We start from the raw sequence: 26,561 nt of genomic DNA on the forward strand, positions 1-26,561 counted from the left end.
AAACTCAACAGAAGTACCCTCTCCCTCCCACAGCCCCTTGAATCAGTTGGTGCTGGTGTCTGTGGTTCTCACTTTTCTTTATCTATCCTTCCCTCCTTCCTCTCTTTAGTTTTTCCTCTGGTCACTTGAGATCTTAATTTATTAGAAGTATGAGGTTTCTGGGGTTGGCATAAGACTCCGGTTTTGTAACCACGCAGGAGGGGTCTTGTTGGTGCTGGACTTCACTTTGATGGATTGGATGTACTGGCTTCTATTGATCTCACTCTGCCTTATCGATCCTTCCCTCCTTCCTCTCTTTAGTTTTTCCTCTGGGCTCTTGAGATCTCGCTAAATTTGCTGGAATTTAGAGGCTTCCGGGGTTGGCGTAAGACTTTGATTTTGTAATCATGGGGAAGGCAGGAAGTGTTTGGTCGGTGCTGGATGTCACTTTGATTTACCTTTCTTTTCTCTTTATTTCTTTTTTTTCTGACCTTTTCTCTGGTCTCCTGACCATTTAAATCTCACGACTCTGGCAAGATTCTGAAGTACCTGGTTAAGGCGAAGGGTAATGGGATATTTATAAGGTTTTAGGTGAATGAATGAGTATAAATTTATACGTATTTGCACGCACGCACGCAAACGCACGCAAACGCACACACGCAAACGCACGCACGCACGCAAACGCACGCACGCAAACGCACGCACACATACACACACACAAAAAAAAAAAAAAAAAAAAAAAAAAAAAAAAAAAAAAAAAAAAAAAAAAAAGGAAAAGAGCAATGATGACAAGACGTTGAATCGGTAAGACTACCGAATGAACAATTCTGAGCTCTTCAAAAAAAAAAAAAAAAAAAAAAAAAAAAAAAAAAAAAAAAAAAAGGAATAAATAAACACATGTACCGTAGTTTTCATCATTGTTGAATTATTATTATTATTATTATTATTATTATTATTATTATTATTATTATTATTATTATATGTCTGTCTATCACTACAATTAGCTCTACTAGATTTTTTTTTAATTATTTTGTTTTCATTTCATTTAGTTGGCAAATAAGTGTTAGAAGTAAACATGCACTCTGTAAATGATTGAAAGGGTCTACAGCACACAATAAATTCTGTAGAATAAATTTTTACACTAAACTGGGTCAATTTGGTCCCAATCTACAGAGTAAAATTTACATTTGGTAGATAGTAAAATAAATAAATAAATAAATAAATAAATAAATAAATAAATAAAATGGTTGAGGAACAAGCCCACAACTTCAGGTTGGAAGACAGCCAATCTTCTCCCCGAGCCGCGCAGCTCCTACTGTGTGTTAGTATATCGCTCCAGCTGGAATTTTCATAACTCCAAGAGGTCTCCTTTTGGATATAAGCAAGCAGTAGGAGTGGCATAGCTCAGGTGGTACAGTGACAGTCTCCCAAGCTGAAGGTCATGAGTTTGTTCCTCAACCCTTGGAAAAATCAGTAAAAAGACAAAATGTGAAAAATGGGGGGATAATATTCTGGGGTCACCTGTAGTTTTAAGTTGTAATATCACCAATCACCACTAGATGGCCGCCATGTCTCAGTTGCACTTACATTGGGTCTTATAATTACTTTTATACTATAATGTGAGTAGGACTTTTTTTTCCCCCAAATTTGGAATGATATGCAAGATAAACAGTGTGCAAGAGAGCCCTTTGTAATAGAAAAAAAAAACTATGTGATTATTTTGTTGTTTGGTTCCTTTACCATTGAGTTAGGATAGTGGATGCATGCATTTAAAAATGTCGTTCTCAAAAATGTAACATATCAAAAGCACGTATATTGCACATTTGCATGTATTTTGCCGATATTTCAAATAGCATTTTTGTCCTACATCTGGTTAGGAAGTCTGTGTTCCTATGTGACTCCCGCCAGCATTTCTATCGTATAGCTGAGTCAGCATAAGAACTCAATCATGATGTAGCAAAAGGCCACTAACGGACAAAATGTTGTAAAATGTATGAACAAGTTAGTGTCGTTTGTGGTGTGGCATCTAAAAGAACTTTTGGAACCAGGGCCAGGGATCAAATCCTTCGACAGACAAAAATAAATAGTTGGACAGATGCTAGTCTGCTTCCTGACTACTGTTGAGGTGCGCTTCAGCAAGGCGCCAAACCTATCTGATAGCTCAAGAATTGTAGCAAGGTTTGCATTTCCTTGCATGCCTACAGGTGTGTGATATGTCTCCGTGTGATGTGCAACAATATACACAATATTGTAAACTGTTTGATATAATAAAGAAGTTAAAAAATAAAACTAAACAATTAAAAGTACGCACATGATCAAGATTGCCAGTAGAGACTAGTGATTTGAAGTATTATAAAACATGCGCACGGCCTAAAACGTGTATAAAATACTTAGCCCTAGTGCTTTGCCCTGGTCAGTAGCATTTTTCATAAGCAATTCTACATCTCATTTATCTTACACTCTTCAATAAGATGCTCTTTTACCAAGTAAATGGTCGCAAGTGACCACACAAGTAGTTTTGAAAGTAGAATGTAGTAGTCGAAAGTAGAATGGTGCAGAAGGACAGCAATTGCCACAGCAAGCCACATATTGGCCGCTTCATTAATGATTTGGAGATTTTATAACTGAATATTTGTCTTGTTTAGAAACTACCGGTATTTATAAAACTGTTATGATGCTGTCTTCTTATACCATGGTATCAATTTAGGGGTAATAGGATAATATAATATGCAGCGTTAATAGGCAGAAAATTAAGGCATTAAAAATCTGTGCTGCTCTCTGCGAAAGGAAAAACACAAAACGAGCCAATTAACGAGTGCTTTTTGAGTTTGTTTTTTTCGTCATGAACTGGGTCATTTGTTCAGAAGGGTCCAATCAGGGTAGCAGTAAACCCTGACTGGTGAGGGGGTTATGAGACAAATCCAAAAAGTGGTTGGAAGAAGAGGCCCACGGTCCCCAGGACACACACGGTCACAAAGACCCATAGGAAGATCCTGTCAATCACCATGGCAACGTACTTCCAGTCATCTTCCACCTGTGAGTGAGAGAAGGGGCAAAATTGACAGACAAGATTTCAGTCAAGGATTTAAAAATGAAAATCAACAGGAAGTGCTCTGGCACAGTTGTTATGATGAATCATATTTTGCATACGAGAGGTTTATTCCCCTATGAGGAATTTCTAGCTGCTGTATTTTTATCTGAAAGAGTGAGTAGGGAAAACGATTAAATTCTAGTGGCTCTAAATAATATTATTGTGTTTTGGGAGTTTAATCTGCAACACTTGTCTTCTGAGATCAAGCACAGCTCTCCAACGTGTGTTTTTGCATTCATACATTATTTATGGGTTTTGTGTGCCATACATATTATCCATATAACACTGCAGGATTTTATCACGTGTCCAAACACTGGAATTATGTATTTCCTATTAGATTTAGTTTTCATGAAAATATCAGGTACATGACACAGTGAGGGGAAAAAAAGAAAAAATTGACCTGTAACATTCAGCATTGATTTCTAGGGATGTAACGATATCCAAACATCACGATACGATATCACGATATGAAGGTCACGATATGATAATTATCATGATATTGTGGGACTGAGGAGGTAGGCAAGATTCAAAAAAGATCACTATATTGTAAAAAAAAAAAAAAAAAAAAAAAAAAAAAGAGCTCATACAAAAAAAAATGCACAATATTGTGCTTTTGTACATAATAGCAATGCATATAAAGCACCTACAATCTCTAATAACAATATTGAGGCACTCCCTTGCTAATGCAAACACACATTGATCGCTTCACAAGCAAATTAGGTTCCCCTTCATCTGACCATTAGCATAGATTTTAAACATAGAAGGCCAAAACATCCCTAATGAAAATTAAATTGAACTAATAAACTAACCACTAGAGGGTGCTAGAATTGCACAAATGGAAATAACCTGCCTTTTTTAACAGATGTGTTCCTTTTAAATAGCGTGAACATGATGATGATATTGTGGCAGTTTTAATATCACAATATCACGATATTGCCCATATCGTTACATCCTTATTGGTTTCCTCTTTCGAGTTTCATTTTCAACTAGAATTGTCATTTCACTAATTTTAAGTACTGCCATGAAATCTCAACTGACATGACAGATGTCACTTAGGACAACAACTGACCTCTTTGGCTCTGTTTCTGCTCCTCATATTCTCGGCGATGTACTCGACGCTCTCGATGGCTTGCTTAATCTCGGGTGACACGACGGAGAAGGCCACCACTGAATTGATGCTCTGTGGACTCAGCTGACGTGCCGTCTTTACACTTGTTGTCGATTCAGGACTTTCCTTCTCATGCTGGCAAGGGCAAGAGCATTTTTTCCCACTGCAGCCTTCCATGTCCCCAAACTCCAGACAATTTAGGGAACCTCCTCCCACCTGCTGGAGAGTAAAAATTAAAACAAAGTTCACTCATTTGACAATCACCTGAGATTCAGCTCAAAAAGAAACTTCTTTAACAATCTGGCTAATGAAGGCTTGTCCTCTGGGTAACTTTTTACTGTGAAGAGAAATAAATTGTGTACATTAAGCCAACAACAAAATCGATAACAAGCCGGTATGTGATTAATGTTGTATTTTACAGCACCGCGCGGAGACTGAAGAATAACTTATGTAAGCCAGCATGCTATCAAACGCTCAGCTGGAGTGTGCAGTTCCAAGAGCAAATGCCGACAAAAATTATTGATGGTTTGGATACGTTAACTGCTTTACCGCTGCATGCACCACAGAGCTCTTCGAAGGTGGCTCCCACATCAGAGATAAATCAAATTTATGACATTATTTCACATCTACCTGAAGTCTGTGTAACAATTTAACAAACAAATATATGTCTTGATATAGATGGGGATGCAAATCAACTTCACATTCTTATTAACTTATTAACTTTGTTGCCGACAGGAAGAAACTTAACTTTGTTTGCCCTTTATTCTTATTTATTTATTATTACACACAGAACATTATTTCAATCGCAAGGTTGCATTCATTATTTTTGACCCAGCAGATGGGGTTTGAGGATTGGATTTGGACAGGCTGAAGAGCTGAAGCTGGTCGCCATTTTGGACAGTTTACCGGCTTCATCTCTTTTGCTTCCAGCCCCGGGTTAGCTATTTCACACAATTTGAGTGACTACCAGTTTTACGAGTGTAGCCAGAGTGTTGTTGCTGTTTGTTTTGTTTTTGTTTTGGGTAATTGGAGCACAAATGTGCATCACAAATTGTACATACTGATTAAACATTATGTAGGAATGTAAAATTCATCTATATATCTACTAGAGGGCTACCACTTGTCTTCCTAAAGGTTCGTGGGTGGGCTGCAGCCCATCCTTGACGTTGAGAACCATATGGGATACATGCAAATCAACAAATAACCATTCACACTCACAATCACACGTATGACAATATGAGTCTTCAGTTAAGGTAACGTGCATGATTTTGGAATGTGGAAATAAGTGCCAGGAGAAAAACCACACAAGCAACGGGGTGAACGTACCCAAACTCGACACAGAAGGTTCGAATTTAGGTTTGAACAGACGTGCTACTCGTCTGTAAGGTATATGTGCTAAACAAGTTCTCACCATGCTGGCATTTTGATGAATCATAAATTAAAACTAAAATTTGATATATGTGTGGTTCAGTATTGTGCTTATGTCAGAAAATAAAATAAAAACACAAACATCAGTCACTATAAAAGATCACAGTAATTTCCTTGAACGTAGCTCACTTTAGTTTAGTACCTCCATTTTGTTGAGGTAGATGGTGGCCCTGAAGTGCAAAACTCAAAAACAAAAAACTGATACAGGTGCAAATCCAAACCACAAACCAAATAAAAAAACAAAACAAAAACAAAACACCATAGCAAATCAAAAATCCCACAAACGGAAATGTTATCACAAACGCAAAAGGAGCAAAAAACAAAAAGGTAATCGCAAACACGTAAAAAACACAAACACAAAATATGAAACAAAACAACAAAAAGCAATCGCTAGCAAAAATAAAAAACAAACACAAAATACAAAAACCATCAACAAAATGTACTCACAATTACAAATAAAAAAAAAACCCCACAAAGACAAAAACCGAACAAAACAACAAAAAGGTTAGCAAACAGGAACAACCGCAACATTTTCCTATTGGGGTGGGCAGGAGGAACCATATTCACGAATGAACGAATGATTGAATGAAAGTTGCAGCTTGAGAATGGCTGTTCCATGATTCCTCCTGCCCTCCCCCCTACCTACCAGCTCCTTCCGTTAGGAAAATGTCGTGGTTCGTTTTGTGTTTGCGCTATTTAATTTTGTGTTTGCAGTAACCTTTTTATTGTTTTGTTCCGGTTTTTGTGTCTGTGTTCTTGGATTTGTTTGGGATTTCTTTTGTTGTTTTTTGTGAGGTTTTTTTGGTGTGTTTTTTTTGTTTTTGTTTTTTTGTTGTTGTTGTTTTCTGACTTGTGTTTGTTACCTTTTAATTAGTGTGATTTTTGATTTGCTGTGGTATTTTGTTTTTGTGTGTGTTTTTTTTTTTTTTATTCAGTTTGTATTTTTTGATTTGCAGTCGTGTTCAGTTTTTTGTTTTTGCGTTTTGCACTTCAGGGCCACCGTAGAGGCACATCTGTTCGACACATTGTGACATGACACTCACATTTATCCACAAAAGCATGAAGGAACTCTTACCTGCGTCAAGTTATTCTTCCTCTTCTTGGTTCCTCCGCCTCCTCCTCCCCCTCCAGCTCCTCCTGCCTCCCCACTGTTCTCCAACCCTCCAGCCTTGCTGTCTTCATCAGTCGGTCTCCGCATCAACATAATCCTCGGCAGCACTTTGAGAAACACCGAGCGCACCCATCCGGGCATGGTGTGCGTCATGGGGGTGCGGTAGTGCACGTTCAACACGAACACCGTAATGACAATGCTGAGCGTGACGAAGATCATGGTGAAGAGCAGATACTCTCCAATCAGCGGGATGACCAGAGATGTGGAGGGGATGGTCTCGGTGATAACGAGTAGAAATACAGTGAGGGAGAGCAGGACGGAGATACAGAGCGTGACCTTCTCTCCACAGTCGGACGGGAGATAGAAAACCAGCACTGTGAGGAAAGAGATGAGGAGGCAGGGGATGATGAGGTTGATGGTGTAGAAGAGTGGCAGTCGACGGATGTAGAAGGAGTAAGTGATGTCCGGGTAGATTTCCTCGCAGCAGTTGTACTTGATGTCGTGCTTGTAGCCGGGAGCGTCAATGATCTCCCACTCACCGCTCTCCCAGAAGTCTTTCAGGTTGACCTGAATGATGGATACAAAGCTGCAGTTGGACAACCAATTAAGATAGATCTGAATTTGGATCTGCACCCAGTAATATGTTTTCCGAGTCCTGCCATTTATGCCTAAACTTTGCTATGAGGGTGCATGCATTCTTTATTGAAAATGGCAAATTAAATATTGTCATGTTTTGGTTTTGTGGGGTTGGGATTTTGTTTTCTTTTGGTGTTTTTTTGGGTGTGTTTGTCTGTGGTTGGGGTTTATTTCATGTATTCCTGATTTCTTCCCTTGTCTCGTTATGTCCAACCACATCCATCTGAGTGTGTCTTTCCTTCCCAGTGTGTTGACCAATCAGTGCCCTCAGCCACTTGTTTTCCCCCCAGGTGTGTCTCTTTAGGTCATTAGTGTTGGTGTATTTTGTCTGTTGTGTTTGTCCAGTCAGTGTGAGTGTATTACGTGGGTCATGCTGTGTGTAACGTCAAGTCAAGTCAAGTCAAGTCAAGTCAAGTCAAGTCAAGTCAAGTCAAGTTGAGTCCAGTCCAGTCCAGTCAAGTCCAGTTCTGTCAAGTCAAGTCCAGTTCTGTCACATCAAGTTCTGTCTAGTCAAGTTCACTTCTGTCACATCACGTTCTGTCATGTCAAGTCAAGTTCTGTCACGTCACATTCTGTCACGTCACTCAAGTCAAGTCCAGTTCCGTCACGTCAAGTCAAGTCCAGTTCCGTCACGTCAAGTCCAGTTCTGTCACGTCCAGTTCTATCTATTCGAAGTTTTGGTTTTCCTGCCCACTTGTTAATAAATCACCATGTGGTACTTATTTCCGTTGTCTGATCAGTCTCCTCAATTTGGATCCACATCTCACTCCACCTACAAATCGTAACAAATATATCACTTCGCAAATAAACAAAACAAAAAACAAAAAACAGGGTCTGATGTGACCAGCAATTGCCTTATGCAGTGCAACACATCTCCTTCACAAAGAGTTGACCAGGTTGTTATTATTAAGGGTGTCACGATTTCGATTTTTTATCGAAATCGATCGAAATTACGTCACGATTTCGAGCATCGAAATAGAGAGAGGACACACGATTCGAAGCCCCCCCCCCCCCCCCCCCCCCGCGCCCGCCGCCACCGCCGCCACCGCCACCTCCCAGGAAAGCAAATGAGACGCAGCCATTCAGCTACTAGCTAACGGCACTTGTTAGCTGACTTCTCCTGCAGTCATGATGGCAAGCGCGGACAGACACAGCAATGGTGCTTCAAGCCGCTCCCGCTTCTCTCGTCACCAGTTTGGAAACATTTTGCGTTCCCGGTGAGTTATGTCGACAACGTTCACGTTGTCGATAAAAAGACCACAGTTGCAAGATATGCTATGTGCGCGTACTGTACTCGGCCACGGTGTTACGCCCGGCTCGTCAAGGGGAAGGGAAGTAACACAATAACAGAAAATATAGAGTAGATAAACACGGGTCGACTTTAACATCTGAGTAGTTTTAATTGAAATTTCAGGCAGGGGTTTGACAAGGGAGTGAAAGTGGAAGGTGAACAAATAATAACCGCATTTGACAGAACTGACAGAACGGAGGAGAAACAACAATAACCAATAGGGGTATAATACACGGATACACAATAGCGTCGCGCTGGCACAGTCGTCCAATCGGAGTGTCGCGCTGGCACAGTCGTCCAATCGGAGTGTCGCGCTGGCACAGTCCTCCAATCAGAGTGTCGCGCTGGCGCATTCAAACTGAAGTACCATTATACGGGCACCAGCCGACACAAACACACACATACATACTAGGGGAGCGGAGCCGGCGGCGGGCCCGAGCCGCCAGCCGTAACAACGGGAAACACGACAAACATGACGGGACATTTACGCAGGCATCACAAAGATTTAGATTTATCAAATTCAACTAGAAGTGGGAAAACAACGGTCCAACCAACTATTTCATCCTCATTTACAGTGAAACTTCCACACACTTCAGCTCGCGCGAAACGCCAGATCCATAGGTCTATTTATAGCAGCAGACCTGCAGCCTTGGAAAACGCTGGATTCAAACATTTAATTAGTGTACTTGAACCACGCTACAGTATGCCCAGCAACTGTAAATGTTGGGATATAGTTTGTTCAGGCTGTATTTGTTCCATGACTTTGGATACAATATATTTTTTGTTGTTGTTGCACATTGCACATTATTTTAAGAGGAACGCACAGCACACTGTTGTAACCAAAAACAGTCAATAGATGGCAGGCACCCACTGTGACTTTTTGTTTTTGTTTTTTTATTTTTTATTTTACACTTCAGTAAGAACAAGACGGTTAACTTTATATTGTAAATAAATTCTTTGAATTTGATCATTCCTGCCTAATGTCAATTATCATATATTACATAAATTTACACAAAAATAATATGGAAATTGCATCACCTATATGTAGCCGATCTTTTGAAATAAGATTTACTGTACAATGAATAGAACCAATGATCATAGACTAGCCTTAGCCTACAGAAGCATATGCCTCTGTGTTATAAAGTGGGGGAGCGGGAAAAAAAAAAAAAAAAAAAAATCGAAAAAAAAATCGAATCGTGACCCCAAAATCGAAATTTAAATCGAATCGTGGAGTTGGCGAATCGTGACACCCCTAGTTATTATCCATGAAGAGAACACCTCTCCAATGTGCCAGATGCCATTGAATGTGCTGTATATGAATATATCATGTATGAGATGTAAAAACCTGTCTTACGAAGTGGTTATAGCATAATTTTAAAGGCTTTTTGTTACAAATTTCCAACAAAAGTAAAATTTCTTAATGTTCCTTAGGCACCATGCTCCTGCTGCCTAAAAGGCTTTGAGAAGAAACCAAGACAAAGATAATTTTTTTTAGGTCAACAGGGTTCATATGAATAATAATATTTTACCAAATTAGCCAAAAAAATAATGCATGTGTCTTGAAGGTGACGCTCATCATTGCGATACTAGTCTATACTAGTCTCTTGAAAATGTTATTAAATGGTCATGTTTTGTTGTTGTTGTTGTTGTTGTTGTTTTTTTTTTTTTTATTCTGATCGCATTTTTTGTTGCTACTAATAGTGTGATCAACTCATTGAAATTGCCACAAATGTGCCAGGATGGAGACCGACACATAACTGTGCCAAGTAACGTCATGCACAGAAACTTCACTTCACAGAAACATTCCATTCACAGTAGAAGTCACATTTGTTTTTGTAAATGAAAAAGATTGGATTTAAGTAGGGCTAGGTATTCTAATTTTTTCAATCGATACGATTTTGATTCACAAGACTTTAGTTCGATTTTATTTATTTATTTTTTTGTATTCAATTCAATTCAATCCGAGATTGCTTAATTCTGGAACATCAATTCTTCTTTAATATCAAGGACATGATAAAAAAAAAATTCCACAAACATTAAATTACAAACAAAATTTTGTGGAGGCAGTAAATGGTTAAATGATTTAATTTATTAATTCAAGTAACACATATTGTTAATCATTCAATTCAGAATTTTTAAATTCTATCTACAATTACTGATTTAGAATTATGAAAATATTTTCATCTCATCCTTGTGTGTAACACAAACATTGACATCAGTAAGGATGGATGGAAATCTTTTCATGTGAATTAAATCAATAATTGTAGATATACATTAAAAAAGATTCCGAATTGTCTTAAAGTGCATACATTTAAGAAAATAATTGTAAATTTATGTGAACAGTAAATTTAAAGATACAAAAAGGGGCCATTAAAACTCTATTATGAATTTATGGGGAAAAAAAACGATATTACATTAATCAATTCATGGTTTTATGAATCAATATCGGGCTCGAAAAAAAGGAAAATCTATTCAATAATGATTATTCAATTAAAAAAAAAAGAAAAAGAGCCCTAGATTTAAGAAAAATTCTGAATGAGATATCATGCCCTACAGTGTGAACATAGCCTTCAATGGACATGGATGCCATCAAAGCAGTTTTAAAAAAACAGGGAATTGAATGCTAGCTTCTGCTATAGAGTCTGGATGCTTGTCAACCGAACACAATGTAGTTTTCATTTTTGTCAAACTGATTAGTCTTTTATGATATGACAAGCAGGATGTTGCCAATCAAATTCCAAGTTGTATTTGCTCAACAAAATTATTTCTTACTTCATGTTTGTGAAGTCAATGCTTGAAAGCATTCACCATTTAATTAGATGGGTGTCCACATGCTTCATTCAAGAAAATTTCAATTCTGTAAACTCAAACATCATCGCCAACACTGACCTTCGATCCAATAAGTACCAGGTCAATCTTGGCTTTGTCATACGTCCATGAGCCAAACTTCATGGAGCAGTTCTGATAGTCGAAGGGGAAGTAAGTGATGTCCATAGGGCAGGAGGATTTGAAAATTGCGGGAGGAATCCAGGTAATGGTACCATCAAACTTCAGCAGTGCCTTGGTTTTATCCTCCACCAGGAAATCCCCGACAGCACTGTATATGAAGTGCATGTGTATGCGTATGCGTGTCAACATCAGCATTGACGTGGGAATGAAAGACATGTTTTAAGAGTATGTGGATTTGAAAAGAGCGCACAGGTTAAAGGGTGACGTGAAATATTGAAGGAGGAAATGAGAACACAAGCCAGGGAAGATAAAATGGGTGATGAGGAAAAAAGAAGAAGCCGTTAGGATTTAAAGATTTCATTCTCACCATTCGGACCAACAATAGAACTCTAGAGAAGAAAATAGGTTAGGCATAAAAATATATATATATATCAATATTAAGTAAATTTGCACTTAACACTCACTTGTTGTAGAGAACAATGTCGGGTCGCCAGATCTTGTTTGATGGGATTCGAATGAACTCAATTCCATCAAACTCATCGGGCATCCATCGCAACTTGTAATCATTCCAAATCTGGAAAAACAACAAAAGAGGTTGATGATCAGTTTGTTTTTGCTGTCAAAGCCGCAGGCTGTGCAGGTCCCTCAAGACACCACCCTGTATATGCTACGAAAAACTTAAATTACATATTCATATTGTGCATAATCTTTTGAGGTTTTACTGTGTTGTTTCTTCTTTCAGAAAACAACTATGAAAGGAAGAAACAAATAATTGTACGGTGGAGTTTAAATGCATTGAATGCCTGCTTGATTGTGACAAATAACATTTACCAGGTACTGTACGATCAGAGAAAAATGTCAATAAAGAAGAGGAGCTTATCAGAAAGAGAGGAATCACTTGCTATTCTGTCAACATACCTGCAGGTAACATTTCGTGAGCCGTGGATCCATTAGTCTTGGCCATTTGCATGCCATTCAAGATGAAGTCTTTTCATTAGCAAGGCGGATTAATGCCCAGTAACAACCTGAGAGCCGTTTAATTAACCACTTCATGCTACAATGCCTTTTCCATTTATCTGGGATTATGTTGAGCTGGAGATGAAATTCCTGGTAGGGTGAGCTGGATGCCTTATTGTTTATCAAATGCCACATGATGCCGCACTGACAAGTGCTTCAAATCTGCTCGTATACTTGACATGTATCATCAAAATACATCACTAGCAAGGGGGGTGTGAAAGAACGTCATGCAATTAACAACATTTGACAGGGATTATGAAACATTAGCGTGACAGTAATGTTTCAATAGAATGAGCTGAATACATCTAAACATAGAGTTGCTGCATTGGTGTCAATGCACTTTAATTATAGTCTTAAAAATAGACAGATGAGACACTACAAACAATAGCAACCTCCACAGACAATTTTAATGCATTTTAAGTAGTGCAATTGATCACAGCAACAGTTCTGTTGAATGATATCAACATCAAACAGACGCGTACTCAGTTAAAAATAATGAGTCTAATGTATTGCTTTAATTAGGCTCTTATCGGAAGCATTTAATGCACATATGCGAAAATGGTGATTGAATGAGCAAGTGGCAGCGTGAAGTCATGAGGTCAGCATATGTGGTTGCAGAGATGTCATACGTGACATACAGTAAAATGGGAAGCACATGTTTAACAAGTGTGTCTTGTACCACACAAATCTTGACAGTCCAGGTTTTAATGTGCTGGTCCACAAGGGAAAATGCTATAACGATCTTAGCCAACGATGTGTGTGAGTGTGCGTGTGCGCATACTTACATGCCTGAGCCACAAATTTGTTTCCATGATCTGATTGACCTCATCCTGCAGAGAAGCACAGAAAGATGTGACCTTGTTTGTAGCTTTATTTAAAGTGACTTCAATATTGCATAATGGCTTTAAAAGGGGAAAGTGGGTCAATGATAAATTATTTCATATTAATACATTTCTAATCCAATAGTTATTTATTTATTTATGTATTTATTTATTTATTTTATTATCTTTTGGAGCTCCCTATCCTTGATCTAAAGCAGTTTACATTGGCAAAATAAATCCTTCACATATATAACATGACTACATAAATATTTTATGTAATAAAAAAAATTAATTTATATTGAATGTGTCAACCTAAAACTAATTCAAAATTTGAAGATTCTATTCTTTAATAAATTAATTTTATACAAAGAATAAAACATTATTTGTTGAGTGAGATTATAATGCACATAGTTGTGGGAATGCTGGAGCATTCCCACATATGTTGTGATTTTTATTCTCCACACTTTTTTGCCATGTAGGAACTCCCACATAATACTTCCAATTTACACTGTTCAAATTTCAACTAGCTTCAAAAATTCACATCTCCCGGGGTATATATCATCTGATTCCACGTTACTTACAGTATTTGCACAATTTAAGTTGTAATATCAACTTTTCCCCATTCATTTTCAATGGGACATACCTTGAACTTTTTCTAAGTATCACTTCCACGCCCACTTCCATACATATAACATCATCATTACCAAGTGTCTTACACTGCTCGGTGGCACAGTTGATAAAGTGCATTGTCCCATAACCAGGAGGTCATAATTTCACAATTTATCTCTCAATTTACTTCATAAGCATTCCACATTAATTCAAATCTTAGCATTCAGCTATTAGCATTCAGCTTTGAGCATTCCCATGCAATTTGTCCAGAAATTGCACTTAGTCTATTTATAGGAAGTTGTTTCATTCCTTACATGATACAGGTGGCAGTTTAGATGAGGACAATTTATACACTAACACAAAATGAGACAATTTATTCCAGTCAGCCTGTTTTGAGGAAGATTCCCAAACATACTCAGAGCATCTTTGCTTACAAGTCTATTAACTCCCCTTCAGCGTATTGTAACCTTGGAGAGATAAAGCTACATATCAGTCAAGTCTGAAAATGCCTCAGCAGGCAATTTTCTTTCCCCTTATCTGAGACTTTCCTCTCAGAGACGAATAGATGACTCCTCCAAGGGATATTTTGCAATGTTTTAGACTTCATGCATGTGTTTTATGTGAAGAGCTGTTACATCTGAATCTGTGAAATTGCACCAACCCAAAAAAAAAACAAAACTATTTACTACTACTGCGGTATTTCCCCTACAGCTTATCTTTCACATTTCCAAGGTAATTACCACTACCCGAGGGAGATAGATCACAGAGTCAAATGTTCTACATTGCAAAGAGGCATCAAGTGTTGAAAAATGTGAGACCTTCTCTATGATTTGACATGCCATACCATAAGTGCAACCCTTTTGACCGTGAGTTTAGCTTACAACTTTGACCAGCTGTGAGATGGAGACTTCAAACTCCACCGTGACAGGGTCTGAGACGTTCTCCACCGGTCTGATGAACTGGTTGTACCTCCTGAAAAGTTTTCTGAAGAGGCGGTCTTCTGCTTTCGACGCAAGGCAGCCTGAGGGTGCAACGAGAAGAGAGAGAGAGGCAAGCCAAGAGCAGGTGTACTTGAAACTGTGCTTCATCAAAGTGTGTCTGAATATGGAAAGGAGACTTGAGGGGGTGCAAATGAGCAACATCATCACGGACAGACATCACAGGAACCATTCAAGTGAACGTAATCACCTCAAGACATGGAAAAAGATGTCTAGATTGGAATTGATGTTGATCAACTACCGGAGGGTCTTCACATCATACGTTTTATTCTCAAATCTTCAGAGGTTTAACTCTGCTGTTTCTACTTTACTTTGGATATCAAATGATTCAGCCTATGCTGATTTTGCTCATTTGCCTAAATCAATGTGATTTGCATTAACAATTAAATGAGCTTCTTTATTCATCTGGATTTCTACATAGGAGCCCCTCATTGACGGCGCCTTAACAACTCATCCACTGAACCGAGTTTGAAAAAATTGCCACCATAAATCTTCCTATTAATGATGTCTTTATATATATATATATATATATATATTTTTTTTTTTTTTTCCACACTTACATATGTCAGATCATCAAGTCAGTTTTAATCTCACAAAGACAACTCAAGTAAATAAAAAAATATAGTTTATCATGACTTGGAAAAAGTCACAAAACTGTGGCAGAGTGACATGCAAAGAACTGCAGGTCTCACTGGCATCAGTTCATGTCAGTCAGTGTTCATGGGTGAGGGAGAGTCAGCCAAGGGGAAGTTGACGAAATGGTAAGTTATCGTTTTTGTTGCGAGTTCATGAAAAGTGCTGATCTGTGAACCACGGTGGAACTAACGTCATGGCTTGGGCTTGCATGGCTGCTTCTGGAACTGACTCGCTAATCTTTATTGCGCTATATATAGCTCATGATGGTAGCAGCAGAATAAAGGTTAACGTCTACAAAACCATGTTGTGTGGCAAATTACAGAAAAAAACATCCAAAATAATTGGGAGAAGCCTCATCGTGCAACAAAACATTAACCAAAAACAAACTGCCAACACAACTTGGGGACTTCATCAGCGGGGAGAGTGGAAGGTGTTAGACTGACCAAATTAATCACATGACCTTAACCTAATAGAACATGCATTTTACCTCCTGAAGAGGAGACGGATGGGAGAAACCCCCAGAAACAAACAAGAACTGAAAAAGGCTGCAGTAAAGGCCTGGAAGCATTTGAAATATAGAGTGCAACAGCCAGGTGAAGTCAATAGGTCACAGGTTTGATGCAATTATTGCAAATAAGGGTTATGACACCAAATATTAAATGTTATTATGTAATAATGTCTGTTCTAATATGCTACATATTCTGTGTCTGAAAACATAGGTCACAAACTCAGTTCCTCTAGGGCCGCAATCCTGCATGTCTTAAATGTTTTCCCTCCTCCAACATACGATCGATCATACCTGATTCAAATGATCAGCTCCTCATAATGTTCCAGATCATTTGAGCTGATCATTTGAATCAGGTTCATTGGAAGAGTTGAGCATCCAAAACATGCAGGACTGCGGCCCTCGAGGAATGGTGTTTGAGGCCTCTGCACTACAGTACACACAGTAAGTATTCAATTAATGTAACATGATTTTTTATTTATTTTTTTATTAATATATAAGGTGAGTATCTGGGGGGAAAATGCAAATCACAGCAAGAACATGAACAGCTGAATCATATAATGAGGATCATTATTAGGTTCCTGCAGAGCTTGCTGATGAATCAGGTGTGTTTGAGGAGAGAAACCTCTAAAACATGCAGGACTGCGGCCCTCGGGGACTGGAGTTTGAGACTTCTGACACTATAAGTCTACCCTACTCCTTTGTCAGATCGTCTTGTTTCACGTCATGTCTTGAAACGAGTGATGGTGAGATGAAGCCCCATGAAGCATCAACATTTTCAGTCAACTGTGCCGACACATGTATGCGTAGTACTGACAGGATTCATTTACAATGTGGCACCATCAAGTGGTCAAAAACCAAGCAGTAAAAGATGAATGAATGAAATAACACTGTAGGTTAAACAGTGACAAGATACCCATAAGTAGCAATATTGCAGTTTTAGCATTAGGTGTGTCGTGCAAATACAGCATAAGAAATATAATTGTGAGTATAATGTTTCTGGGTATAAGTAAAAATGAGTTTAAAGCAGTCAAAATCTAAGATGGTGAATAAACCAATATGAGACAATGAATGAAAGAGCAATGCTTTATCAACTGCACCAGCTGAACATGATGCGTAACAATTTGCAGTCAAATATACACCAGGTATCAAATGAACATCAACAATGAAATAAGTAGACCGTTTCCCCACACAGTGTGCTGTTTTAAACAAATGAGTCATAAAAGCGAGCAAATCTGTTGTCTCCCCACTCTACCTCCTACAACCCCTTTGCTCAGTGAAACCACACTAAAAGCAAAAACCTCACCGTCTTTCCCTTCCTATTAATATCTTGATCAATATTCTATATACATCAGCAAGGGGGAAACAAAGGATGCAGAATGAGAGTGAGAAAGCAACAAAAAATGAACAGGAAAGTAAGACCTAAAAGATATGAAATGGTGTGAAATAGAGGTCTACTATTTCGGAAAACATGAAATGAATTGCTTCTAAAAGACTCACACAATTCCAATGAAATTGTCTCCAGAAACTCCTTTTAACAAGGACTTTAATTCTTATTTGACTAAAGTTTAAAAGTTCAATGTAGTATAAATGTAATACAAACTATCAGTTTAATGTCTGATTGTGTATTTTTAAATTGTAATTTTATTAGCACCAATTTTCTGTAAGTATTTCCTTTGTGCGTTTTTGCTTCTTGTAAAATTCTCATCAGCTCCACCTAACACTTCTGGTGAGTCTTCTTAGTTAAAAGGTTTGAAGTCGGATATTAACATACGTAGCCCCTTCAGACCCGCATTTTTTTCTGTTGGGCAAAAATGCTTATTATTATTATTATTATTATTATTATTATTATTATTATTATTTATTTATTTCTCTCTCTCTCTCTCTGCTTTGGACTCTTTCCCCACCTAAGAACACCATGGATTTTTTATTTTTTTTGGAGGGGGGTTATCTTGTGTTTGTAGTTGTTATCGTGGACGCCAGGATAATATGGCTGTAACGTGTTGTAAACTTACAATCTTAGTTAGTTAAGATCCAATTACGAACCATAAGTGTTGACATCATCCAAATTATGCGTTTTATTGGTTTCGACATGCAAATATTTCATGTCGACTGCAATCATCTATGGTTCTGAAGGGGTTTTAAGCTTTTCAGATATCTGTATTTTACTTGATAGTACTGATTTTTATGACAACCTTTCACTTTTACATTTGAAAACAAATACAGTATTTGTCCTGCTGACACAGTGCACACAAGTTGTGAAGGGAATAGAAAGGTAAGGTCAACAACAGCGTAAGCTCATGATTGATTGGTTGATTGATTGAGATCTTGAAGCCTTATATGATGGAAAACCATTATTTTAATGATGCAAAAGAAAGAAGCTCGATATTTCCTATATGGTCTTATTAAGGAAGATTGTTTTATTTGTCAGCTCCAAGAGTATGTTGTGTCTTGAACCAACATAAAAAACAGAAATAAGGGGTGTTTGTTTGTTTGTTTGTTTGTTTGTTGTTAGTCCATTCACAATGCTAGCCAAAACTACATGTTTTTTGCTGGCTTTTCTTTCCCTTCTTCTCGGTACTATAAAAGTTCATTAAAAAAAAAAAGTTATTTTCGTCTTTAAGTCTATTTAAGTATTTGATAGTAAGTTGAGTATTTTTATTTATTTATTTATTTATTTATTTATTTTACTGAATTGTCTGTACAGAATGTGAGCACTATACACTACATTTATTACAAAGGTTACATTAAAATGTTATGTAAGGAGGCGATCTGCTTTAGGTAAACCTTGAAGTCATACAACAAAAAAGTTGATAGAAGTTTGAGCCAATAGAATAGGACAGGTGTACGCCGGGTAATTACATTCAGACTTGATGTTAAACTGAACCGCTGTGTTGCTTCATTTAGTCAAATTACAATGACAGAACTGACTAAAGCAGCTCTTTGATCAGGCACGCGTTTGACACGGTTTGCTTTTCACACTGAGAACCATTCCATACTTCATTCTGACAGAAAATGAGATGCAAGCTCTGCCTGCTTGCATCTTAAGAGAGGCAATTTCACAATCACCATCGCTCACCGTGTTGTTAATTATTAGTCCATAAAACGTGGCCAATCAAACTGAATGGCTCTATGGGCAGCACAGCTACATCAAGCGTAAAAACTGCCCCATCCTGGTTTTTATACTGATGCAAGCCTCAATGTGCTTGGTGGGAATGTGGTTGTTCGGTGGTTCGGGCATATTACCCTTTGACATGCGGGCAGATGCACCTACAGATCTCCTGATGGAAGCTAAAGATCATTGGAAACATATGTAAAAGTGAATTTGGCCAAATAAAACATGAAATAGTTTAGGCAAAACATAAACCAGTTGTAAGCAACGGATGTATAATGCTGTTGTCAACTTATTTTTTTTATTTTTTATTTTTAAAGGAGCCAGCTACTTGTATTTACAAGCACTATTTAATGCATTTAATGCATATTGTTTTAAAAGAACATGAAACAAATAAATAAACTTATCAAAAATGAATGGCCTGTTCATACAAATTAATTAATGAATACAAGCATTAGTCACTTACAGTAAATGATATGCATAATTTATTAATGCTGATATAATCTATTAACAATAATTTCCAATGTATTTTTGCTTTTCATGAAAAGAAAAACTCCTGGACAGAACAGAAGGGAGTGCATTTTCACAGCACAGTTGCTCATCTGATGTATATGGTTCACTGATCTGTATTTGCATGTTCTTTTCTCGTTTACACTTCCTGATTGTTTCCACCACTTTGAAACAGTCAGACTCCCAAATGACTGAGTGTGACTGCTAAGCATGTTGTTGACCACGGTTGTCGCAATGTCATGACATCTAATAAAACTGATATAGTATCATACCTACCTTCTCAATGCTGTTTGGGTTTTACTTTAAGGAGGTTTAACTTATTTTATGATATTATTGGCAACATTTTTTTATATACAGAGCCTCCATTGGAGCTAATCTCTCAGTGAATCCCAATAAAATGTCCAGTGAATGTCACTGTTAAATGACTGTGGCTTTATGATAATACATAAGCCTACAAATCTATAAATACATCTTTTGCGATAAAACACCTGCGTGAAAACAGTCAATTTCCTCTTCTGGCTGAATAATGGGGCTCATAGCTACATTTTCTCCGCCCTTGCCGTGATATTATCTGGTACATCTCAAAATGCCAGCAGGGCTTACATTGGAATTAGTTGAAAGCATCTGTGATGCCCTGTTTGCTTACTGAACAAACACATGGCATACAAGCTGACGCTTTTTGTCTATTGCAAAACACAATTACAAAAGGAAATAAGGCAGATTATGTTAAAATATCACAGAGAGGAGAATAGAAGATGTCCTGAAGTGCAAAGGATGTTCATTTTATGTCCTAAAATGCACAATATGAATTATTCAACATAATGTGCCGAAGCTGTCAAAACTTGGAGCACAAGTTTCTTGAAGTGTGGATCTCATGAGGGATATTTAACGCAGCCAAGCATTGAGGATTGGAGGTCAACTTGGATCGTGAGAAGAAAAATGGCTCCGGATGGGTGTCATTCAGGGGGATGATGGGAAGGGAACAGGAGGAAAAGGAAGCCAGGGAGGAGAGACACGCACTGATGAAGGAGATGAGTCCTTGCTGTGTGAAAGCCTTTTAGGCTTCGTTCTCTCTTGAGCAAACCGAGGCTTTCAAATAAGAGAGAGAAAGTTGAATTACTGCAAATACGTTGAATGTGTCAACTTTCAATCTTTCAGATAAATGCAGTGTGACAGATAACAACTTTACCGGTGGGATAGGACAACATTGTGTCAAGCAGGGTTACACTAATGTATTTACAGTTCACAGTTAAAGTCTTCTCACCCATCTCTAACAAACTCACAAATTAATTTTTGTTATGCTTTCACCAGGAGCAGGTGAAAAAGAAATCGTACAAATTTCCTTTGAGGAACAGTCTTGCCAAAATTATTATTATTATTATTATTATTTTTATTTTTATCAAAATTTACAATTAAGGATGTCAGGTGGTTACAATTGGAATTAAAGGCACGGTCTACCGTTTTCACGCAGCAAAATGCACTATATAAATACAGGATGTGCACACATTAACACTTTCTCAGTCTACACTTCTGGGCTTCTGTTAATGTGTGGTGGTGATTTTTTCCATTTTTTTGTTTTTTGTTTTTTTATGAATAATGGGCCACATCAAAAGTTATTTTTAGTATATGCCACAGGCCTAAAAAAATTGGATAGTGTGCCGCAGTTTGGATAGCAATGCCTTATAACATTCGACCCAGTCTTCATAATGTGAATTTTGCGGGGAATAAAGCAATATTGGGTTGGAAAATGTCATAGAATCCAAGTTAAACAAATTGTTGAAAAAAAAAAAAAAAAAAAGAAGGGGGGGGGGGGGTTGCGAAAATAATAACAGCTTTTTATGAGGTATTTTCAACACATTTGTCTGAGTCACTTGCTTCGCAATGCCCCTTCTGTTCTGTGTTCTGCTCTATAAATGATCTGGTGATATAATCCTTGTTAGCACACAAATACACACAGAAACACGCACACATGCCATACCAATTGTTGTGTTGCACAGTTCACTGACTGGCTCGTCAGTCATGCATTTAAACAGTGTAGAGAAACACGGCCTTGTATGCATGCATTAAAACTAAAGTGGACTTGAAATGACAAATTTGAAGAGCCACTTTTTAGAACCTTTGTACTGTATGTATATGATATTTAAAATCAAATATAAGCTTTCGTTTCACTAGAATGCCCTGAGAGATTATCCTGACAAATTTAATTCTCACTCTGTTAATGTGAGTGTGAAATGACGTCTGTCTGTGATTGAGTGGCGACCAATCCAGGGTGTAGTTTTCATTTTGTCCAAAACCATCTTCCTTTGACACTGAACTGTGTAAATAAAAATGGATCACCCTATTGGCAGAGTAGAAATCAGAGTTGACTCGATGGCTCTAACATAGCATTTATTCTGTTGTGCATTCTTTTAATGTGGAAGAAAAATGGCAAGTATCTTTTGGCTTTAAAAATCAAAAGACAAAACCACCACACTGCTTTACACAAAATTTAAGGTGGTCTCTCACTGAGCGGCTTACAAATGTTTGTGAACATAGCGAATGTTGGTTTTTCGTCAGGGTTCGTTTAAGGTTGCAAAGGCGTTCGCCAAATGTTTTTGACTTTATTATAGTTGTTGTTTTTGCACCAGTAGCTTTTGTTTGAGTGTGTTGAAATAAATAGATTTTATTGACGATACCCGACTGCACTCTTGCTTCACCATTCCCGCTTTTTGTCTGCACTCCACCACAGCAAACCCCCAACTGTGACAAAAACAATCAAACGCATGTACAAAAAGCCGCATTCCAGTCTCCATACAAAGTGACTTAGCAATAATGCTGCTAACGATGTCCCTGGAGTTACGGGGGGTATACTTTCCTTATACAATGGACCCCCATATATTCACATTTTGGCACCTGCAGATTCACATTTTTTTTTTTGAATAAGATATTTTTTTTTTGAATAAGATTTTTTTTTTTTTTTTTAAGTGGGAATCCCCATTTTTCTTAGAAATGTTTATTGGAAATTGATCCCCTTTTATGTTTAAAAAACAAAAATCCAATGCTTTTATAATAATTTTCACTATCTTTGGGCCATATACTCCACTTCAAAAGTATTGGAACATAAGGCCAATTTATTTATTTTTGCTGTACACATCAAAAGCTAAATATGGAACAAAAAATGAAGACATCAGCTTTAAAGATAACTTGACTTGACTTGAAACAACATTTGGAAGATAGCACCTTTTTGTTTGAACCCGCCACATGAGTATAGGAACAAGCGACGAACATGTTGTCCAATTGGGTCCTATTAAACTAACATAACACTTAATGTCTACTCACATTTATTAATAATGTCACAGTTTCAGATTTGATTTCATTTGTGTTTTGCTGATGTGTTGGTGTAGATAAGATGAGATCTCAGGAGATGTATATGATGAGGCAACAAACAATTGGTCAACTGAAAGAAGAACCACTGCACAAACACTGGCCAGTAGCAATTGGAATGCAGATGGACTAACAGACATGGATGGATTAAGGAAAACAATTGTCAAAACAAAAAAAAAAAAAACGACAAAAAAAATCTGGGAAAAAGTTTTATTGACTGAGGACTCAGGAGAGGGAATATCATAGCTTGGTCTCGCATGGCTTGTTCTGGGATAGGCTCATGAATCGTCATTGATGAAAAACGTGCTGGACGCAGCAAAATGAAGTCACAAGTCTACAGAACATGCATCTGTCAGTTTAAAAAAAATGTGCAATCAAAATCCTACAGTATGCAGCAAGATGATGACCCAAAACAACAAATGAGGTCATCAGGTTAAAGCAGCGAAAGGCAATTAATTACGTTTCAAACATGCCTCCATGAGTCGCAAACAACTGGATCATGGCATTTTGTTGCAGCTTTTTAAGATCTCGTAGCCAACTACATTTTGGTAAGCAGGTTCTATTTAAGTGATTTTTTGACTGAGTGTCTCTGGAAGAAATCAAGTCTTGGTTGTAGTCTGTAAGAAAGAAAAATCTCAGCTTTCCCAACAATGTGATTACCCACAGTTAGGTCATGATTTAACAAAGGGGACAAGTACTTCTTCACATATGAACCGGTAGCTTTTGAAGAGGCCCCCCCCCCCTTAATAAATAAAATCAATCAATTATTTATGAAAACTACTGTAATGGAAGTGTGCTGTTGATGGAGAAAAAAATAAATACACATCTTCCATCCTACGGGGTCTACAAAGAATAAAGAGTTATGTGCAGAGGCTTTTTAATTTAATAAAATGTTCACGTGCCACATGGCATAGTAAGTATGTAAGTAAGCTTTATTTGTATTTGCATAGGTGAGATACTTGATAACATATCAAATGCCCTTGCAACCAAATGTTTGCATTAATGCTTTGAAATGCCGCCACATAAAAACCCTCTTCATGTTCCACAGAATAGTTCCATATCAGATGCTGCCTCAGTAAAGGACACAGGTAAATAAAGCCTCCCCTCTCACTTTTTCCTCACTTCACTTCTACAGTTCAACCACAAGAGACTGCTGTTTTTCAAAACCATCCATCATTTACTTATGCATGGACATAATCATGGATTCATTGATTGTCAAGAATGAAATATTTAGTGTTGATGCAATTGAGGCTGTGTGTGACCACCAGAGAGAGGGGCTGTTGATTTACTCCCAATTAGTTTAAGGTGTAGTGACGGAGTCACAAGATTACATTAAAATTGATTTTCAAAACTGTAATGGATTCTATAATTAATTTTTTATAGTGCCTGTCTTCTTGAGGGTCGCAAACGGGCTAGACTAGGACCAAAGGCAGATACAAAAACCCACAAAAGCCAAGATTTGAACCCAGAACCTCCTGATTGTGAGGTAGATAGGCTAACCACAACTCCACCGTGCTGCCTTAAACCGGCACCATCAAAACATAAATTCCAAAACAAGAGAAGAAGGTCATTGGAACAAAACTACCGTCCCTCATTAGTTTCAAAGAGGGAATTAGATCCTGTAATCTGGATGTGCTTTCCTGAAATCACGTCGCACGGCTCCAAAACAACATTTGCATTCATCAAAATTCATTTGCCTTCTGTGCATTTCATTTTGACGGCCTAGTTATCATCAATTATCAACCTCTCGCTCCAAAAAAGAATCATGATTGTCTACAGCTTGGAAATCACTAATTGGCTACTTACGCTCATACATGCACTATACTGCACTTTAGTGGACTATATTAACCTTTTTCCCGACTTCTTGCGACTTACAGAAAAGTCATGCCGTGGGGTCATCTCTAACTCTGTTGGTTTCTCATGCACTGGGACAAGTAGCAAATCCGACTTACCTTGTGTCACCAAACCTCCCAGAAGCAGCAGCCAAGTCCATTTTGCAGCTGGATGCATCTCTCATCTGACTTTGTTGTTGTTGTTGTTTTTATGCCGTTGTCCTTCACCTTTCTGAAGGAATTGGTTGAGTTGGATGTGGTTTGAGAAGTGGCACTGTGCTTGCGTCTCTCATCCAGGAGCGTCAGTGTGGATTTGCCGGGTCCCTCCTTTCTGATCCAAACTTGACTGAGCTCGTCCCGCCTCCTCCTCCTCCTCCTCCTTGCGTCTGCTGCATCCATGCGACTCGCTCCACGCACGCACACACATACAAGAAAAAAAGAACACCTTAATATGAACCGAGAGGAACCATAGCATAGCAATAGTTTACAAATAGTTCATTCTGTATGGAAAAATTCAATGCACTTAAAATTCATTTTGTCACATTCATTAGATAAAAGTGAGTATAACCATCCATCCATTTTCTTATATATGTGACCCGCTCCGGCAAAAGTCGACAGGCTCAATCTAGAGAGATGGACGATATGAGACAGTTGGACTTTATTTGTCCATTTTAAGATTTCTCCACAAATACCCTCCTTAAGGTCTCTAGTTTCATTTCCAAGATGCATAAAAGTCTAAATTGTAATAGAAGTGCATGAAAATAAGCAATTATGAGACAGTATACCTCGTAACTGGGGGGAGGTTGTTGTTTTTTTAGCCTAGCCTGTTTTTTAGCCTTCTTGCACAACTGTTTAAAAACAACACAAATTTCCTAACCTCAAACGTAATTCACAAATGATTTATATAAATGTTGTGAGGATATACGCGGATCTGCTAATGGATGGATGGATGGACATAGCAACCAAAAAAAAAAATAAGTCGAAATACACCATTCAGCACGAAAGTGAACAGAAGTCATCCTACCTTATGGGGCAGAAGCTGTTGTCATCTGCCCGAATACCGGCGAATTTTAATCCAAGCAGAGATATTCTACATTATCTTTTTCTTAATTAATTGATTTATACTTTTAGTTAGTGTTGTCCGATGCCGATAATGCATTAAAACAGTGGTATCGGTGTCGGTGAGTACTCACAAGTAACATGCCGATACCATTAATTCCAACATGAATATAGGATTTTGGATGCAGCATCTTGTGTCTTGCTCGTGCACGACATTCACTTATATGTGACATGTTCACTGCATGCCAATCTAAGATATCGTATTGGCCCTTGAATGCTCTGAACCAATGGTAGGACAGCTTTTTCATGTTGAGGGGAAAAAAAAAAACGTAGGTATCGGTATGGTATCGGCCGATACTGCCTAAGCTGGGTATCGGAATTGGTATCGGGGGCCAAAAAAATGGTATCGGAACAACACTAATTTTAATTCAAATTACAACATTCACACACTAAACCATGTCGAACTCTAGCGGGGGAGCAGCCAGCAATGCCCCCACGGAGCAACC

The 26,561-nt window shown here is 37.9% G+C and overlaps 1 protein-coding gene across 2 annotated transcripts; it reads right to left on the reverse strand.

Moving 5' to 3' along the window:
- Positions 1 to 914: 914 nt before the first annotated feature.
- chrna6 (cholinergic receptor, nicotinic, alpha 6) lies at positions 915 to 25,295 on the reverse strand. 2 transcript variants are annotated; one of them, XM_077524089.1, is made up of 8 exons: positions 25,117 to 25,295; positions 14,922 to 15,061; positions 13,396 to 13,440; positions 12,058 to 12,167; positions 11,534 to 11,741; positions 6,682 to 7,284; positions 4,140 to 4,397; positions 915 to 3,013 (listed from the first exon to the last, which is right to left on the reverse strand). In XM_077524089.1, the coding sequence occupies exons 1-8, from the start codon at positions 25,172 to 25,174 to the stop codon at positions 2,888 to 2,890; spliced, it is 1,548 nt and encodes a 515-aa protein (XP_077380215.1). In that variant the 5' UTR covers positions 25,175 to 25,295; the 3' UTR covers positions 915 to 2,887. The 2 variants fall into 2 exon arrangements, with proteins under 2 accessions (XP_077380215.1, XP_077380216.1); XM_077524090.1 differs by lacking the exon at positions 25,117 to 25,295 and adding an exon at positions 11,961 to 11,982.
- Between the last annotated feature and the right edge of the window lie 1,266 nt (positions 25,296 to 26,561).

This window comes from Festucalex cinctus, chromosome 6, assembly GCF_051991245.1.
Source record: "Festucalex cinctus isolate MCC-2025b chromosome 6, RoL_Fcin_1.0, whole genome shotgun sequence".
NCBI classification, from domain to species: Eukaryota; Metazoa; Chordata; class Actinopteri; order Syngnathiformes; family Syngnathidae; genus Festucalex; species Festucalex cinctus.